At 38.4% G+C, this 19,331-nt stretch overlaps 1 protein-coding gene across 2 annotated transcripts in view; it reads right to left on the reverse strand.

Moving 5' to 3' along the window:
• The window catches only part of RASA2 (RAS p21 protein activator 2), a 125,499-nt gene that overhangs the window by 97,949 nt on the left and 8,219 nt on the right, over window positions 1-19,331 (reverse strand). For both annotated transcript variants that reach the window (XM_045903651.3, XM_045903652.3), the window contains exon 2: window positions 3,770-3,887. In XM_045903651.3, coding sequence (XP_045759607.1) covers window positions 3,770-3,887 — 118 coding nt within the window. The remainder of the gene's footprint in view (window positions 1-3,769; window positions 3,888-19,331) is intronic.

A 19,331-nucleotide genomic window follows, 5' to 3' on the forward strand; every position in this document is an offset into this window, starting at 1 on the left:
AAAAGGCTCTGATTTTGATGAAATCCCGTTTATCAATTTTCCTCTTTTATGACTAGTGATTTCTGCATCCTAAGAAATCTTTGCCTATCCCCAAGCTGCTAAGACTTTTTCCTATGAAACAGCTCATTTTTAGATGTTTAAGAATGTTATTTTGATGTTTAGATTCTATGGAGACATGAATCTCTAAAATGCTAGTAAATATCTTTTGTTAAGAGCACCTCTTTCCTGAGAATGCTTAAAGAACTAAAGGATACTTTGAAAATGTCACCATAAAACGCAACCTCTTTAGGATGTCACGACTTAAAAAGAAGCTGAAATGCAAAGAAAAATACTCTTACAGAAGTTATTTCAATCTTGTCCAGAAAACAGTTGACTCAGCTTTTTAGTTGTTTATAATGCCTGGTCAACTTTTGTCAATGTATGTTTTTTTTTTTTTAAGATTTTATTTGTCAATGTATTTTTTTTTATTAAGATTTTATTTATTTATTTGAGAGAGAGAGAATGAGAGATAGCACGAGAGAGAAGAGGGTCAGAGGGAGAAGCAGACTCCCTGCTCAGCAGGGAGCCCGATGTGGGACTCGATCCCGGGACTCCAGGATCATGACCTGAGCCGAAGGCAGTTGCTTAACCAACTGAGCCACCCAGGCACCCGTCAATGTATTTTTTACTTCAAATGTAATCAAAATAAACTTTTAAAAGTTGGTCTATCAATGGGGCACCTGGGTGGCTCAGTGAGTTAAGCGTCCACAACTCTCGGTTTGGGCTCAGGTCATGATCTAGGGCCATGGGATGGAGCCCAACACAGGGCTCCCAGCTCCACGATCATTGTGGAGTCTGTTTAAGATTCTCTCCCTCCACTCTCTCCCCATGTGCACTCTCTCAAATAAATAAATAAATAAATAAATAAATAAATAAATAAATAAAATCTTTTAAAAAGTTGGTCTATCAAAATAACTAGAGTCCTCTATTAATCTCAACATAAAAATTGACACAAAAACGACTATTAGGAGGCGCCTGGGTGGCTTAGTCGTTAAGCGTCTGCCTTCGGCTCAGGCCATGATCCCAGGGTCCTGGGATCCAACCCCGCATCGGGCTCCCTGCTCCACGGGAAGCCTGCTTCTCCCTCTCCCACTCCCCTTGCTTGTGTTCCCTCTCTCGCTGTGTCTCTGTCAAATAATAAATAAAATCTTAAAAAAAAAAAAAAACTATTAGGCAAAGACATGACATATTTAAGTATTTTCTCCTTTGCATCATTTTATAAACAATTATAAAATGAAGAATTTCCTTTATATATCACATGTACATATTCAAATATTATTTTCATTTATTTTATTTTTTAAGACTTATTTATTTATTTGGGGGGGGGCAGAGGGAGAGGGAGAGATGGTCTTAAGTAGACTCCAAGCTAAGCGCAGAGCCGGCCACTGGGCTCGATCTCACCACCCTGAGACCACAACGTGAGCCAAAACCAAGAGTCCGACGCCTAACCGACTGCCACCCAGGCGTCCCTCAAATATTATTTTTAAAATACATTCTAAAACCAAGTAAGAACACTACAGAATTATTCACTAAGTCATCTGTATCACTGTATCACCACAATGTCGACAATCCCCACATCTGGGCGCCCACATCTTTACTTAATTTAATTATTAATTAATCAATCCATCTGAAGAAAACTTTTCAATGGGTTGGTAAGGAGCATGATGAGACATAGTTTTAAAAACAACATTCTATTGCTATCACTGACATATGATCATACATGACTCCTAAGGAAATTCCTGGCATGGGGAAGAAAAGCACTGGGCATAAGCAGTATGGCTGTTTATATACCACTCACTTTTTAAAAGAATTTGAGGTAAAAACTTATGAGCTATAGATTCTATATGTCACTCTTCCTTACCCGTTACGAAAACTCTATATCCAGACTACCTATAAAAACTATAATATCCAGAACCCATAAAGATCTAAATGGTATCTACTGACTCTTGACTTGATAGCTTATCACAATAAGGGAAGAAAACACTGACATGAAAGCAAGGTCAGCAAGGGTTTATATTACACATTCTTTCACCTTATTCTGCAAGGAAAAGTGCTAGGGGTCACCTAGAATCCAAGAAGCACCTAGTCTAACTATTGAAATAACCTAAGTCTTAAAATATCTTCCAAGTTGCTAAGTATCTAGAAAATAATTTAAGATGGATAAAAATAATGTTTCATCATCTTTTCCCAACACAAATATCTAGAAAGGCAGGGGTTTAAGAAAGAAAAAGTAAGCTAATTTTAGTTACTAACTTACAAAGCTACATATTAGAAACTACCACAAGTATTCAATTTATGGACAATTACTAGCTTTGTATATCACTGATTTTTGTGCGATATGGAATCAGTGTACATTAAGTAACAAACTGAAACTGAGACAGTTTCAGGTTCCAATCTCCGTTTTGCTCCTAACTTCCTATATTATATGCACAAATTATTCAGCCTTTTGGTGACTCAGTTTCATCACGTATAACATATAAATAACAGAATTCTAAAAGAACAGCGACAGGTGATTTATGACTAAAGATGTGAAGTGTATTACTTCAAATTTTGGGGGGCTACTAAGTATTTTCAGCTTTATACAATGCCTTTCCTATGAAGAACACTATAGACATTCAAAATTATAAACACTGACAATAAAGACACAAAGGGAAAAGCTCCAGAGGAAAAAAAAAGGAGGGGGGGGAGCGTAACGAAAAAAGATTATGAAAAAAAGAGCATCAAAAAATAAATACCCAAAACGCAATTTACAGGAGTCATGACATTCAGTACTTCACCCACCACACGTTCATTCCGACAACTCCCCATGCCCTTGTTTTGACTCTTATCTCTGACCACGACCGCATCCTGCCAGCACAGCTCTGTGCTAGAATTATGTCCACAAACACTATTACAGGGCAGAGGTGGCACACTCCAATTTTATGAATTAGAATATACTAGGATACTCTGAGTGCTATTACACTTTCAAAAGATGAGAAATTTACCCAAGAATTCATTCCCTTACAATGCCCTACTTAGTTCAGTGACTTGTATAACTTTAAGAAGTAATTTATTCTCAAGAGAAATAAAACAATGATGTACTCTGAGAAAAGTTCAAATGAATAGGCAAAACTTAGCCTAGAGAACAAACTGAGGTATATGATAGTTGTTTTCAAAAACTTGGAAGATGTCATGTCAAATATGGATTGAGGTGTGTTCTCCAGAAATCCAAGGGATAGAATTAGCAACAATTAAAAGGAAGATACATTTTGAAGCAATGAAAAGCCACATGAAAGCAAGCACTGCATTTATCTTGCTCTCTTGGATGTTTGAATAAATAGCACCCAGCAAGCTCTTGGCCTACAGTAGGTTCTCCTTTTGATAGATACTAATTGACTAAATGTAAGAACTTTCTAAGAGTCAGAATTGTTCTAAGACCAAATAGGCTGCTTAGGAGGCAATGAACTCTTTGGTCACTGGAATGAACATTATTAAGCAAATGTCAGATGACTGCTTGTCAACGATAATTGTCAGAAGGAACCAAGCATAAGACAGTTGATTACTCCAGCTCAATAAACATTAAGGCTCCTTCAAACACCGAGATTCTGTAATTCTAAAAACAAATCCAGAATGTAAAAGAAAAGTTTCAGATAAAGAAAGTCTTTTTGATGATTACAGTCTGGAAAATGTATAAAATTTATTAATCAATATATATCATATGAAAGATAATTTACCAATTTTTTTAACAAACCTTAAAGACTTTTCAACAACTTGGGTACGATAAACCTCTTCCTGGTCCAAATTTATGGTGCAGAAACAATCTCTCATTTTGTTGGGTCCAAGATATGGCAATAAATTTTTCGCTTCACCTGTTGGCACAAAAATTGAAATTGGTGTTAAATACCACCAGCTGCTTCATGCTAAACCTTATACAATCAATCCAAAAGAACATGTAAGACATAGCACAAAAAAAAACCCTAGTGATTACAGAAAGCAGGTGATCAACTTGGTCCAGTGAGACTGAAGAGAAGAGCTGTGTGTAAAGGGGAGTGTGAGGTCATATTATACCATGGTTTCCCTGCTTCTAGAAAGGGCAATCCCCCCACTTGTGCTCTCCAGCCGAATCACCAGCCACCTCAAGGACTTAACTCCACAATTAATCCCTTTCCTGCATCATCATTAATTTTCCTTACTAGTGGATCACTCCCATCAGCACATAAACAAGCTTTTAATATTTCCCAATTAAAAAAAAAAGCACAGAAAGAAAAAAACTCTCCCTTGACTCCACCTCTTCCCTTGTGGTATTCCACTTCTAGACTCCCTTTCATAGCAAATCTTCTCAAAAGCAGTGATTTCTAGTCACATTGTCTTTAATTTCTCACCTTCCATCCATTCTTCAACCCTCTCCCCAGTCAGCTTCTAACTCTATGATGACATGGCAATTGTTCTAGTGAGGGATACCAATGCTTTCCATATTGCCAAATCCAATGGCCATTTCTCTGTCCTCATCATACCTGATCTGGCGGCACTATTAAGTAAAAGTGAACACTAACATCCCTCCTTTAAAATGCCCTTTTCTTGGCTCCCAAAATACAATATTCCTGGCTTTCCTCCTATATCCCTGGCCCTCTGCCTACCTCTTTCCCTCCTCACCTCTAAATATTGCAATGCTTCAGGGCTTAGTTCTGGACCATCTTCTCTTCTTTCCCTGTGCAAACTCCTTCAGTATGGTGTTAATGCTGATGTCTCTTAGGTCTCCATTTCCAGGCCTGATCTCTCCTCCTCAACACTAGATGTGAATATCCAACTGCCTCCTTGGATATCCAGTAGGCATCTCAAATTTATCAAGTCCCAGACAAACCATCTGATTTCCTCCCCTAAAACAATGCTCTTCCCCCAGTCTACCACCATCTTCCTCCCAAAACCTCCCCCACATCCAGTCCATCGGTAATTCCAGCAAACCTCTAAAATATATCCCAAATCCAACCACTTCTCCTTGCCTTCACTGGTATTCCCCTACAACCCACTTTACACCAGTGTGATCATCTAGACATATTCTTTTTTTTTTAAGATTGTATTTATTTATTTGACAGAGAGAGACACAGAGAGAGAGGGAACACAAGCAGGGGGAGAGGGAGAGGAAGAAGCAGACTCCCCGCTGAGCAGGGAGCCCAATGTGGGGCTCAGTCCCAGGACCCTGGGATCATGACCTGAGCTGAAGGCAGACACTTAACGACTGAGCCACCCAGGCGCCCCCATCTAGACATATTCTTCAGGGCAGTGACTCCCCTGCTCCAAAACCATTCCATTTTACTTAGAATCCAATCCCATTTCTAAATTCCCATTTTCATGGTCTACATTGCTCCACTGTCTTCTCTCCGGCCTCTTTTCCTCCCACTCTCCTCAGTGTTCACCCTCTTTCCATTCATCAACCATGCCAAGTTCATTCAAGCTTAAGGCCTCTATTTGGAATGCTCTACCCCTACAACTTCACATGGCTGGCTCTGCTTATCATTCAGGTCTCAGCTTAAATGTCGCTTCCTCAGAGAAACCTTCCCTGACTATTCTGTCTCAAGTAGATAATCCTGCTACCATAATCTATTTCTCTGTTTTCTTGATAGCATTTATAACTATCCGAAACTAGTAATTTTTACGTATTTCTTTTCTGCATCTCTCATTCTCAAGGTCTGAGAACTTGTTAATCACCAAAATCTAAAACCATGACTGTCATACAGTAGACACTTGAATGAATATTAAAGAAGCTAGTAAGTCTAGTTTTGAAGTTCTTGTGAAATGCTCGTGAGCCAAAAGCACACAGAAGTGTGCTGAAATCAGACACCAGTGTACTCAATTAGGAAAGTAAGGCAGTTGGCATAAGGGAAATAGCACTGCCCTAAGAATCATGAAACTAATGTTTCTGTTTTACCTCTATTACTAAGTGGCTAAATGGCTTCAGACAAATCACTAAAGCACAGCTTTCCTGAGGACAATTTGGGCTAGATAAACTTGAGTCTCTGTCTGCTTATCAAGTTTAAAACTAAAGGCCATTTAAACCAATGTATTTTAACAAAGCCTATCAGAAACTTAAGAAGCACCTATGAAAAACTCAATAAACCATTTTTTTATTGCAATGAGAAAGTCAGTGGAAAGGCACAAGATACTCATAAAGTTTGTCATTGGGAGATTTAAAAAAATATCAAGTTACCACTTAAACAGAATAAACATACTATGTTCAACTCAAGTCAGCATCAGGAATCTTTCAAATGACTCAAAAATTGACTAATATGGGTTGACCTTTACAAATATATCAGTTTCCAAACAGGAAAAACTAATATATATTTGAATTTGTATCCATCCATTCTCCTCTTCCTAAAGACTAGATGTCCCTTCTCTTATCCAAATCTCATCCATCTTCCTGAGCTCTCTCTACCCAATTCCCTCGCTCTCATCCCACAACACTGTCCACCGATTCTGTTTTCATTACTCTCAATCTTCTTCTCCTTTAAGTCTTTTCTTCTTCTTTGATGTCTCCTCTCCGTATAATCTGTGTTTTTTTTTTTTAAAGATTTTATTTATTTATTTGAGAGAGAGAATGAGAGACAGAGAGCACGAGAGGGAAGAGGGTAAGAGGGAGAAGCAGACTCCCCGCCGAGCAGGGAGCCCGATGCGGGACTCGATCCCAGGACTCCAGGATCATGACCTGAGCCGAAGGCAGTCGCTTAACCAACTGAGCCACCCAGGCGCCCTAATCTGTGTTTTTTTTAAACCCAAAATCCAACTAGGTCACCATAAGGTGCCTAGAATGTAAGCAAATTAAGAATTAATATCTAATGAAGGAATTTGGAACACTAAATCACTGCCCTTGAACAGGTTCCCATTTCATTCACATAAGTGCAGTGTGAGAAAACCACACTGTACAAATGTATACCTATTCTACCACCCACCTTTTTAAGGGGGATATAACAGGGATTATTTTGTGTGCAGAATCCAATGAACTAGCCATTATCAGATATTTACTTAGAATAAGTAAAAACGTAAGGTCTATGTAATATACGAAACACACTCAACATTTCCTATAAAAGCAGTTATCATAATCTGTACTCATTGAATATGTCACTAAGCTATGGTTTTTTTTTAAGCTATGTTTAATAAACTACACTGAAGGTGAATTCATCTAATCAATGCCCAGTTCACTAATCATACAAATATGCGATCAAGTCAGCTACCAATACTTTAAACTATAGTAATTAACTGGCACTTTATAAAAAACATAAATCAGAATAATTAACTGCCACTCTATACAAAAATAATTGAAAGTGAAATAATGAACGGTTAGAGAACTAATAAAAAATGCTGCATCCATTATATCTCTAAGCAGAAAGAGATTATCTTAATAGTACACACTTTATATCAAGCTACACAGAGACAAAAGTGAGGAATTTTGAAAGGCTGTACTTGTCTCGTGTGTGGTATTTGTATAGGGCCTCCACTATGCTCTAATTAAAGGAAGGAAGGAAATACAACTACTGCTCCTTGAAAACTTATTCTATAAACTCTGCTCCTTTTCTTCCTACTCACAGCCTGAACCTGCAATTGGGCCTCTGATTCTAGTTCTTTACTAGAACCTTCAAGAACACTAATATTTTTTTTAGTATTTTATTTATTTGAGAGAGAGCATGCGTACATGCACACAGGGAGAGGGGCAAAGGGAGAGAGAATCTCAAGCAGACTCTGCGCTAAGCGTGGAGCCTGAGGTGGGGCTGGATCCCACTACCCCAAGGTCATGACCTGGGGCAAAACCAAGAGTTGGATGCTTAACTGACTGAGTCATCCAGGTGCCCCTAAAATGCTAACAATATTAAGTACCACCAAATCAAAGACTGCTGTCAGTTCCCACCTTATCTGACCATGCTTCAGTATTTTTTTTTTTTAAGATTTTTTATTTATTTATTTGAGAGAGAGAGAATGAGAGACAGAGAGCATGAGAGGGAGGAGGGTCAGAGGGAGAAGCAGACTCCCCACTGAGCAGGGAGCCCGATGTGGGACTCGATCCTGGGACTCCAGGATCATGACCTGAGCTGAAGGCAGTCGCTTAACCAACTGAGCCACCCAGGCGCCCCGTGACCATGCTTCAGTATTTGATAACACCAACCTTTCCTCAGTTTAGATAACCTATTCTAACATTTTTGTTATTCCATCTTTCCGACTTTTCATCCCCTATCAACACTTTAAATGTAAAGAAAACTTCTGGCATCCACAGACCACTACATTCATCACATAGGTAGAGCACAAATTTTCGATATTTTTTTAATATGTCGTTATAAACAATAAAATATACTGAAAACAAATACTTAAAAGTTTCTCAATATTATTTGATAGTATTACTTGTAATCTTTCTCAATTTATCTATATAGACCATTTGATAATGGCTAGCCTTGAGGAGAATCAGGATCTGTATCTGTGGTAGATATGGTCGATGAGTGGTCGTCATCCATTTCAACATCCCTTGGTATATGACCTCCTGTACTGCAGACACTAGAAAGCTAAAAACTACATTCCCAGGTCTTTCTTGCAGTTAGGGCTGCGGATATGATTTAAATTCCACCAATCAGATGCATTCGCTAGAAATTTGGAGAGCAGAAGAGAAGGGAGGTTGTACTGAGGCTGCTGCAACTATTAAATGCTGTCACGGAGATATACAGGTTTTGTGCAGCCGTGTTTTCTGAAGTCCTTCTGTCCAGTCACAGGTTTCCTGGGTATCAGGAAGAAGGGCATAAGGCATCCATTCTATCATACAGGCTGTGGCAGGTGTGACTTGGCTCTAGAGCCAGAAGCAGTGACAACAGCTTACTGATGAAGATGGCTGCTTGCTAATGGCTGGTTCCTAACAGTGCAGGCTCCTGATCACAACAGAGGGGGCAAGGTTCTCAGACAAGCAGCTAAAACTGACAGCTTCCCAATTCCTGCAGGTACCTTTCTGATCCTAAAAGAGGAAGTAACTCCCTTGGTAGCTCAGCTGCAATGTGGCTTTAGAATTTCATTCATGAAAGTTCACACTAGAGTCTGTTTCTTCAGTCAGAATTTCTAACAATTCTATAAACCACTTAAAAAAAAAAAAAAAAACTTTTTAAAAAGTAGGCTCCACACCCAGTGTGCTGCCCAACATGGAGCTTGAACTCACAAACCTGAGATCAAGATCTGAGCTGAGATCAAGATTCGGACGCTTAACCAACTGATCCACCCAGGCGCCCCTAAAAATCTTTCACCAAATCTCTTTCTGCTTAAACTAGCTAGAGTTGATTCTGTAACCTAATCCTGACTCGTTTGTTTTCTTACCCTTTATTTCTAACAAATTAGAAAATCCCATTTCACATTACTGGTCATCAGTTTGGTAAATCTTTCAGCTACATGTGGCTATCTGGATCAAACATGGACTCAGAAGTTATAAAGCAATACCTCACCGAAAACTACCTTTATTGTTCCATTAGATAATGAGTTGAATAGCACAGCACACTCAAAAAGCGAATGCTTCGACTTGGGAAATGGAAGACAAATGGATCTTAATTCTCTATATTGTTGTATCTGCCTCTGAAAACATTTCATCATTTCCTACTGCAGTATTTGGATGTGTTTTTTAAAATATGCTCAATAATACACGTAAAATATGCTCAATAACACGTTCGTGAATTTGGGAGTGCCAAATTCTCAATATAGACACCATGTAACCCATTTTGGATACCTCCAGCTCATCCTTAAATTTACACATCGGATCTTGACCCTAAAGTAGTAAGATTCAAGTATTCAAGACGGTCAATATACTGCTAAGATATGATACTTGAGCAAGGCAACTGAAATAATGGAAATGGGTTTACTTGCATCTGAATGAAAAAAGGAAATATTTCTAGCTTATCCCTCATTTTAAGAGTTCTGTGCATGCCAGGGTCCTGCAATATGCAAAGGCAGGTATTTGTCCTACAAAGGTAGCTGTATTGGCCCTACAGCAAATAGTACGGATTTGGTTATATTTATAACTGTCACTATTTCCTTTAACAATCAATCAAGATCAGGAGGTATATTATTGACGAAACAATTGTTCCTCTACGAAGAAAGGAGGCTGGCCTTCAAGCACAATATCTTTTATACTGTAACAACGCCGTTTCTTGTTGAAATTGTAACTGATAAACTAATCCTCCACCGGGCATTTCTTCTCCCTCACAGATATACTGCAAATATGCCAAGAACTGAACTTTCACACTACACATTAGTGGTTCTGTCCAACCACAAAATGAAATAGCCTCTTGCCCATTCACGTGAAAGTAACTGCTCCTCTGCATATGTACCTTGCAACATCACATATATGTTAAATAAAATGCTGAGTTTAGCTTTGATCCCCATCCTTCACATTGTTGCCACTTACCTTTTTAACATGTAAACACATGTATCCCCCTTTCTCAAAAGTCTTCAATGATTCCACACTACATACCTTGCGGTATAAAAATCTAAAGACCCTTCATGGTCTGGTACTGTCTACTACATGTTTGGCCTCATCTACTTATTTAATCTTTACCCCCACAAGTTATGCTCCAACAGTACCATACTTTCGGTTCCTTGAACACTGTGTTCTTTCATGCCTCTGTACATCTGCAATGCTATTTTCATTGTATGGAATGCTCTTACCTGTTTTTTTCTCCAAAAAGCTCTGCTTAAAGGCATCTTTGTTTGTAGATTCTTCCCTCAACTCCTAGGTAGTCATGTCACTCCTTCCTCTGTTTCCTACTGCATCTTACATGTACTTTGACTACAATGATCATATTGTATTGCACTTGTGGCATTTCATTCACAAATAAAATTAAGTGCCTACAACATGCCAGGCACTTTTTTAAATGCAGGGGATATAACAATGAATAAAAGTAGGTCTCTGCCCACATGGAACCCTGGTACCATCTAGACAGGGGAGACAAACATCATAAACTCTTCAGTAAGTATGTAATATTTATTGCCTTGGAAGAAAACAAAGTAGGGTAAGAGAGTTAGGGGGTGCCAGACCCAAAGCGTAAAGAGAAGGAGGAGAGCAATGTTATTTTATACAGGGAATCAAGGAAGGCCTTTCTATTAAGATATTCGAGCAGACACCTGAAAGATGTCAATGAGGGAATGAGCCATGCAGATAGGTATCTGGGGAAAGAGAGGAACAGGCAAAAAGAATAAAACATGCAAAGGCACTAGAAAGGACAGTTTGGCACACTGAAGGGATAACAAGGAGGTCAGTATGGCTGTAAAACAATAAGCAAAGTGGGAAGAGGTAGGAAACAGTAAGAGATGAGGTAGGGGTGAGGAAGGAAGCAGGTTAAATAGGAAAGTCTTGGGTTTTTCTGTTGAGAGATTTTAAGCAGAAGAATGTCATGATCTAACTTTCATTTTAGAAGAATCACTGGAGAAGGGAAAGGGTGGAAGCAGGAAAGTAGATAGAAGACTACTGTAGTGATCTTTTCTTTTTTTATTATGTTATGTTAGTCACCATACATCATTAGTTTTTGATGTAGTGTTCCATGATTCATTGTTTGAGTATAACACCCAGTGCTCCATTCAATACGTGCCCTCCTTAATACCCATCACCGGGCTAACCCCTCACCGGGCTAACCCATCCCTCCATCCCCCCCTCCCCTCTAAAACCCTCAGTTTATTTCTCAGAGTCCACAGTCTCTCAACTGTAGTGATCTTGATTAGAGAGAACTTAGATCAGGGGAAAAATCCTGGCATGGAGAGAAGTGGTCAACTGGGCATATTTTTGAAGATGGAGCCAACAGGATTTTTGATATTCTGGATGTGGGTACGATAGAAAAAGGAGTTAAGGAAGAGTTCTTAGAGTTCAGCCTAAGCAGCTGGATAAACAGAGATGCCATTTCCAGAAGGAGGAGCCTCTTGCTGGGAGAGGGAGATCAAGAGTTTGTATTAGGCATCTTAAGTCTGAGATGCCAATTACACATCCAAGTGCAGATGTCAAGAGGACAAAGAAGTATTGGCTGGAGTAAAATTTGAGAATCATCAGCAAGTACATAATATTTATAGAACCACAAGACTATATAAGATCAAAGGGAGAGTAAATATGGATAAGAAAGAAAAGAGATTTAAAGACAGTCTTAAAGCTCTCCAGCCATTTTGAGTTAGTAGAGATGAGAAGGAACCAGCAAAGGAGACTGCTATACATTTCTCCAATGAATTACAAACTTCTTAAGGGAAGGCACCAATTCTTAGCACCATGCTTAGCTTATAATAGATAATGAAATATCTACTGAGTTAAGTATGAGTGTGTGTATGTGTGTAGAATTTTAGCATGGACAAGAAGGAAGTTCTAATATCACATCACAAATTATAAAATTGCATGTATCTTTTTTCCAGTTGATATAAGTTGATCTATGTCAACTGCACCAAAGGTTAAAAAAGTCTCCTACATACAGTTATCAAAAGGACTAAATATAAGAATCTTTACAGTGTTAACACAGAGATATCATAGCGAAAACAAACCAATCCCAAAATTCACACATTCAAATATTTACTGAGTACCTACACTAAGATGCTAGAGAGAGAACTGTGAGAAAAATAGACAAAACTGTGTTCTCATTGAGCGAACACAAATGGACAGAGAATAAATAAGATGATGTATCAGCAGTCAAGTGTTAGGCAGGAATGAATCATCACATAAATGCGGGAGGGGGGAGATGCGGGCCAGAAGGTTCCACTGAGAAGGTAACTTCTGCACAAATACCTGAAGGAAAAGGGAGACAAGTAAATATTTTAGTGAAAACAGTGCTTTCAGTCATTGGCAAAAAGTAAACAATTTAAACCAAGAAGATAAACACCACTGGGAATCAAAACTGATAAGATAACTTGGATTAACAAAAATAAAAAGATGGCCAACTCTGTGTGTACAAGATCAATGGTGCTATGCAAAGGTCACCAGATAGTATGCAGATCCTACCATACAAATTTTACATAGGACTAGAATTCCAAATAACAGGCTAGGGGGTAGAGATTCTGGTGTATATGCTTCTAGACATGTATGTAAATTTGCACATATGTGCTTATGTGTATGCTGGGGGGTGGTGTGTGCATGCATTTATACTTGTAGGTTTGTATGTGTGTTTGTGTGTGTCCCAGAGGAGGACAATACTCGGATGAGTGAGAAAAGAAGACAAATATTTATCAAGTAGTCAAGACAGTGCTAAATATTTTCTCAAATATCTTAATTAATGTGTACAATGACCTTGAGAAGCATTACTGTTTCCTTTTATAAATTAAAACAACAAAAACAAAAAAAATTCAGTTACATGGCTAGTAAGGTGATTTGACAGAAATCAAATTCCAAAGCCTAGTCTTTCCTTTTCACTTTTAATGTCTTTCTGAATACGGCAGTACTGAGAGGAATAGACAGCTATTCCTTTCTGAAATTATCCTAAGGTACCCTGAAGCTCAAGTATATTTCAAAGGATACAAAGTTAAGAACCAACACAGATCCCAGTGGGATTAACCCCTAAGAAAAATTACAAACCAGGGTCCTGAAGGAGATGATCCTAAAATAAAGATTATTTGGGGTGAGAGGAAAGCTGAATCATGATGATAGTTACCATTTACTGAATAAATTAATATATACGTTATATATGGCAGATGTTTTTTAAGGGCCTTCATATACATTACTTCACGATCTTCATAATAACTTCCTCCGAGTGATTTTTTTTTTTTCCAAAATACAGAAACTGGGGGTAGAGGGATAACATTCCAGAAGTAAGGCACAATGCAAACAAGTTCTGAAGGTGGGAATAAGAGGAGCACCTCCAAGGATGCAGTGAATAGTACAAACTGGCTAAAGCATAAAGGGAGATGAAAGGGGAATAAGAAGAGGTAAGACTGTAAAGAAAGGGTGGAATCAAACGAATCTGAAATGCCAAGCTAAAAAGTTTTAACTTTCTTCAGTAGGCAACGAGGGTCACTAAAAGTTTCTGTGTGGTTGGATCTATGCTTCAGGAAAACTACTCTGACAGTTATAGGGCCTAAACTAAGGTACTGAGAGAGCAATGGGAGGAAAAGAAAACTGGAAGAAATACAACAGAGACAGAATTTGGCCTGAGTGACTCAGGATATGATGTTCTAATGATGGGAACAGCAAGCTGAACAGAGGATTAGAACTTGAGATGGGGAAATGAAAAAAATATGCAAACTATCATTTATATTCACAACAAAAACACAGTGAAGAAGAATGAATCAAATATACACTTAAAAATATATACAGCCTCACTGTTGACAAGTTTAGTACAAAATTAAAATGTGTTATGCTATTTAATTATGCGTAATAACACAATCCTATATGTTAACATGTCGTAAGGTCTTTCAAATTTTCTTATAAAGTTCAATTTTTATTTCTCCAATAAAAGGTGCACATAAATAAATTGTTCATCAACAAAACTATGAAAATATACTTTACTGCTTATGTTACAGCCCATACTTAACAGTACCATGTGCCAGGCAGTACACTAAGTCATCCAATCTTTTCACAACCCCTTTGAAAGATGAGAAAGATCATCATTCCCAACTTATAGAAGAGGAAACTGAGGCTCAGAGAGGTTAGGTGATTACCAGAAAAGTTGCAGAAAACTATGCTTTCAACATGCTACATTACAATTTAGAATTCATTTGATTTCTATATATCTAATACTTTGTACAGGATAAAGAAATCTTACATGAGAAGAACTGCCATAATCACACCTGACCTTCCCAGGAGTCTCCTATTCACCCTCTTCAAAGTATGTTAGATTGCCCTAGGTGTATGGTAACGAAAGTGGGGGAGGTGCCTAAAAACTGCTGAGAAGAAAAAGGTTATGAAGTTGCTATTTCCCTCCTCAGCTGCCACCTTGAAAGCACCACTGGAAAGTTAGACATTTGTGATATTATTCAGGCACAGGATGAGAAATGAATGATACCAATAGGCAATGGTGACTGACTGCTGGAATATCTCCTACTCAGTAGGGTAGGGCTTTTCAATACATAAATTAACATGATCAGATAACTAGATTGTCAGCAATTTTTCGCACTCCTAGTAAATGATAAATTATCTTTAAAATATATAACCTGAGATTCTATAATCTCATTCAACTGATAAATCATAAAAAATCAACACACCGCATAATCCCTAACAGAAATCTGGTTCTGCTTAACAACAGGCACTATAATATTAACATGGAACCTGGAAGGTTAAAGAAATCAGGAATAATAGTTTCATTAGCACTGAACTCCAATTCATCGTAAAAATAAAGCACTGTGTAATCATCAATATGCCTAAAAGCAAGGTAATACCACTAAACAAGCACTTCAGTGGGCAAAGGGCTCCAGGAATCCAGCAGAGTTTAGAGGGTTACCCTAGATGAAGTGAGCAAAGAACTTATTTTGTGGGGCTATAAAACATCAACAATATGTAAGTACAATTTTTTTTTTAAGATTTATTTTATTTATTTTAGAGACAGAGAGAGAGGTGGGGTGGAAGGGAAGAGGGAGAGAATCCCAAGACGACTCCCTGTTGAGCATGGAGCCCAATGCAGGGCTGGATCCCATGACCCTGAGATCATGACCTGAGCCGAAATCAAGAATTGGACGCTCAACCGACTGAGCCACCCAGGCGCCCCTGTAAGTACAATTCTTGAGAAAGCATAAAATCAAGGTTAAAGCATAAACTCCAGGGCAGCTCCTCAAAAATGTCCTAGTAGGTAAGACGCAACTCCTCAGTGCAAAAGTCTACAGAATATAATTAGGAGCCTCTTGCTTTACACAAGTCATATGCATGATAATTATCATAAATCATACAGTTATCTATATTGCTATCATATTAATCACCTCTCACTGAAGTTTAGTCCAGAACAAGAAGTTAGGAAACTACTGTACATAAAAAGGCAAGTTTCGCAAGGTATGGCCAGGAAGCGTACATGGCTTATACAGATACGTCACCAAGTTGCGGGCAGGATCTTCCTGTGGTTTGTCTTGCCCACTTCAGGTTTCACTTTTGAATGTGTGCTGATTCCTAAGCTCCCTACAGCCCCTTTCTCAAGTAGCAAACCAAACTTTGAAGCACATATGGTAGGAATCTCTCCTAGGATAGGCCAAAGGTTCCTACAGCTACATGAAGCTTAGCAAGTCTCCTAAGCTGACCAGCAGAACCCAGTATGGCAAGCAAATGAAAAGCGAGATGGTGGCAAAACTGAGGGCTACATGGATAGGACACATATGGGACATGGTAGCTATTTCTGATAATAGCATCCTGGGGGCCCAAATGCAAAATGGGACTCATTATGATCTAGCCCTTAAAAAAAAAAAAAAAAAGTAGCACCCAGATATAAATAAGTCGTACCTACAAATGTGCATGTACAAGTATATGCGTGTTATGTATTCTAGGAGAACCATTTACAAGCACAAACAAAAGCACATGAGCATAGTCAGGCAAACAGAAGAGTAACATTTTTTGTAAATCCCCTAAATAGTATTAAAGATAAATTTTTATAGCATCCCAACATTCTAATGTTACTGAATATCCATTACATTCGACCATAACCAATTTAGGGATAATTATCAACTTCTTGACAACAGAAATATACTCATCAGTTCTTTCAAATATACCATCTGACAGGCAAATTGGTAGACAAACAGACAACAACTTAGGTAACTTACAGACCTTATAAAACCTGGCTCTGCCTTTTTAAACCCTGAGCAAAAAACCTTTTTGTTCGCATACAATCTTTTTCAGGAATTTGGATTAAATGAAATAATTTGCAAAATATACTAACATAGTACCTGGAAAAGAATATATTCAAAAAATTTAGTTCATGTTCCCCTATCAATAAGAAAATTTTATATAAAATTGTTCAAATTCAAAACTAAGAGGTTCTCTGGGCACCACTCACACAAATGTAAGATTTTAAAGAATCAAAATTATTCTTTTTTTTTTTTAATTTTTTTTTTATTTATTTGACAGAGAGAGACACAGCGAGAGAGGGAATACAAGCAGGGGAAATGGGAGAGGGAGAAGCAGGCTTCCCGCGGAGCAGGGAGCCCGATGCGGGGCTCGATCCCAGGACCCTGGGATCATGACCTGAGCCGAAGGCAGACGCTTAACGACTGAGCCACCCAGGCGCCCCCAAAATTATTCTTTTTACCTCATTCTTCTGAAACAAAACACTGAATTTTTTAAAAAGTCAACTTTTTTAACACAACTGGTAAAAACAGGCAAAGTATATGGGATTTCACTATATTGCTCCTACAAATTTTTGTTGAAATTCTATAAAAATAAAAGGTTACCAAAAAACTTGACAGAAAAGTTGACTTTACTTTCGGGGTCATTTAAAATGTTACCAAGCCTAACATTTGGCTACCCTTACTTTTGTAGATACAATAGTCTTCAACAGTAGAGCAAGAGAGCTTGGACTAAAATTTTATCAAATCCTTTTATATAAAGTCATATTTCATAACACAGCTAATACATACATACTCTATAGAAAATTAAACCATTATAAACAAGGCTAATTCACTTTGTCCACCACTCAGGCTCCTTTCAAACCTCTTTCTGTGCGTCTTCCCACATATACGTAGAAAAGACAAAACACATACCATTCTAACAACTTGCTCCGTTAACTCAACAATATGTCTTTAAGTTCTTTCCTTTCATACTCTGGACACACCTCATCCTTGTTAGCTGCTATGGAATATTTATATTAACATATTATTTAGCCATTTGTCCTACAATGCACACTTAAGTTGTCTGTTTCTTTCACCAATAAGGCAACATTCAACACCTTTATATATGCCTCTTTTGCAAATGTCCAAGTGTTTCTGTAGGGTAGAAATGCACAGGGAATATACATTTAGATTTTTAACAGATCTTGCCAAAATGCACTCCAACATTGCTTTACCCATTTAGGTTCACAACAAGAGAGAGAAAAGTTACCTATTTCCCTAAATCCCCACCAAATACTGAAATTAACAAGCTCTTCTTTTTTCACAAATGGATAGCTTTCAAAAATTTTCATTCCTGGGGCGCCTGGGTGGCTCAGTCGGTTAAGCGACTGCCTTCGGCTCAGGTCATGATCCTGGAGTCCCTGGATCGAGTCCCGCATCGGGCTCCCTGCTCAGCAGGGAGTCTGCTTCTCCCTCTGACCCTCCCCCCTCTCATGTACTCCCTCTCTCTCATTCTCTCTCTCTCAAATAAAAATAAATTAAAAATCTTAAAAAAAAAAAAATTTTCATTCCTGGGCGCCTGGGTGGCTCAAATGGTTAAGCATCTGCCTTCGGCTCAGGTCATGATCCCAGGGTCCTGGGGTCGAGTCCCACATCGGGCTCCCGGCTCAGCGGGGAGCCTGCTTCTCCCTCTGACCCTCTCCCCTCTCATGCTGTTTCTCGCTCGCTCGCTCTCTAAAAAATAAATAAAATCTTTAAAAAAAAAAATTTCATTCCTCTGATTAATTTTTATTAAATCTTACCAGTATTTTCTTATGTTTACTGGCCTTTTTTATCTCTTTCTGTGAAATGTCTACTCATATCTTATTTTTCTAATGCCCTTTTCCTTTTTAAAATCTGTATGAAGTTTTTATATATTCTGGACACTAACAAGTACAGAGGTAGTATGACATATAGGTTAGGAGCAACAGGATGGACTCTAGAGCCAGTTGGCCCAGTTTGAATGACAGCTCCACCGCTCACTAGCTATCTGATCTTCGTCAAGTTACTTAGTTTAGCTATCCTGTACCTCAATTTCACCTGTAAAATGTGGATAATAAATGTTATAGGGTTACCATGAGGATTAAATTATTTAATGTGCTGGTGCACCTGGGTGGCTCAGTTGGTTAAGCATCTGCCTTCAGCTCAGGTCATGATCCCAGCCCCACATCAGGCTCCCTGCTCAGCGGGGAGTCTGCTTCTCCCTCACCTTCTCCCTCTCTCCCCAGCTTGTGCTCGCTCGCTCTCTCTCTCACTCTTACTCTCTCAAATAAATAATTTAATATGCCTAAAGGGCTTTAAAACAATACCTGACACAGAATAAGTGTTATACAAGTGTTTTCTTTTTGTCAATAGGATTTACTGTAAATATCCTCTTACAATCTATTTGTCTCTTAACTCCTGTTTATAAATCCTCACTTATCTTTCCTCAAAAAGTTCTTTTTCCATCTCTCTTCTAACATCAGAAATTATATAAGCAGACGAAACCAACAAACTGTCCTCACTGGATCTCACAATCAACTTCTCAAGAATAAATGCAGGCATCAGCCAAAGCCATCTAA

This window comes from Mirounga angustirostris, unplaced genomic scaffold, assembly GCF_029215605.1.
Source record: "Mirounga angustirostris isolate CCGP_5_RB_7025 unplaced genomic scaffold, mMirAng1.0.hap1 SCAF_1, whole genome shotgun sequence".
NCBI lineage: Eukaryota > Metazoa > Chordata > Mammalia > Carnivora > Phocidae > Mirounga > Mirounga angustirostris.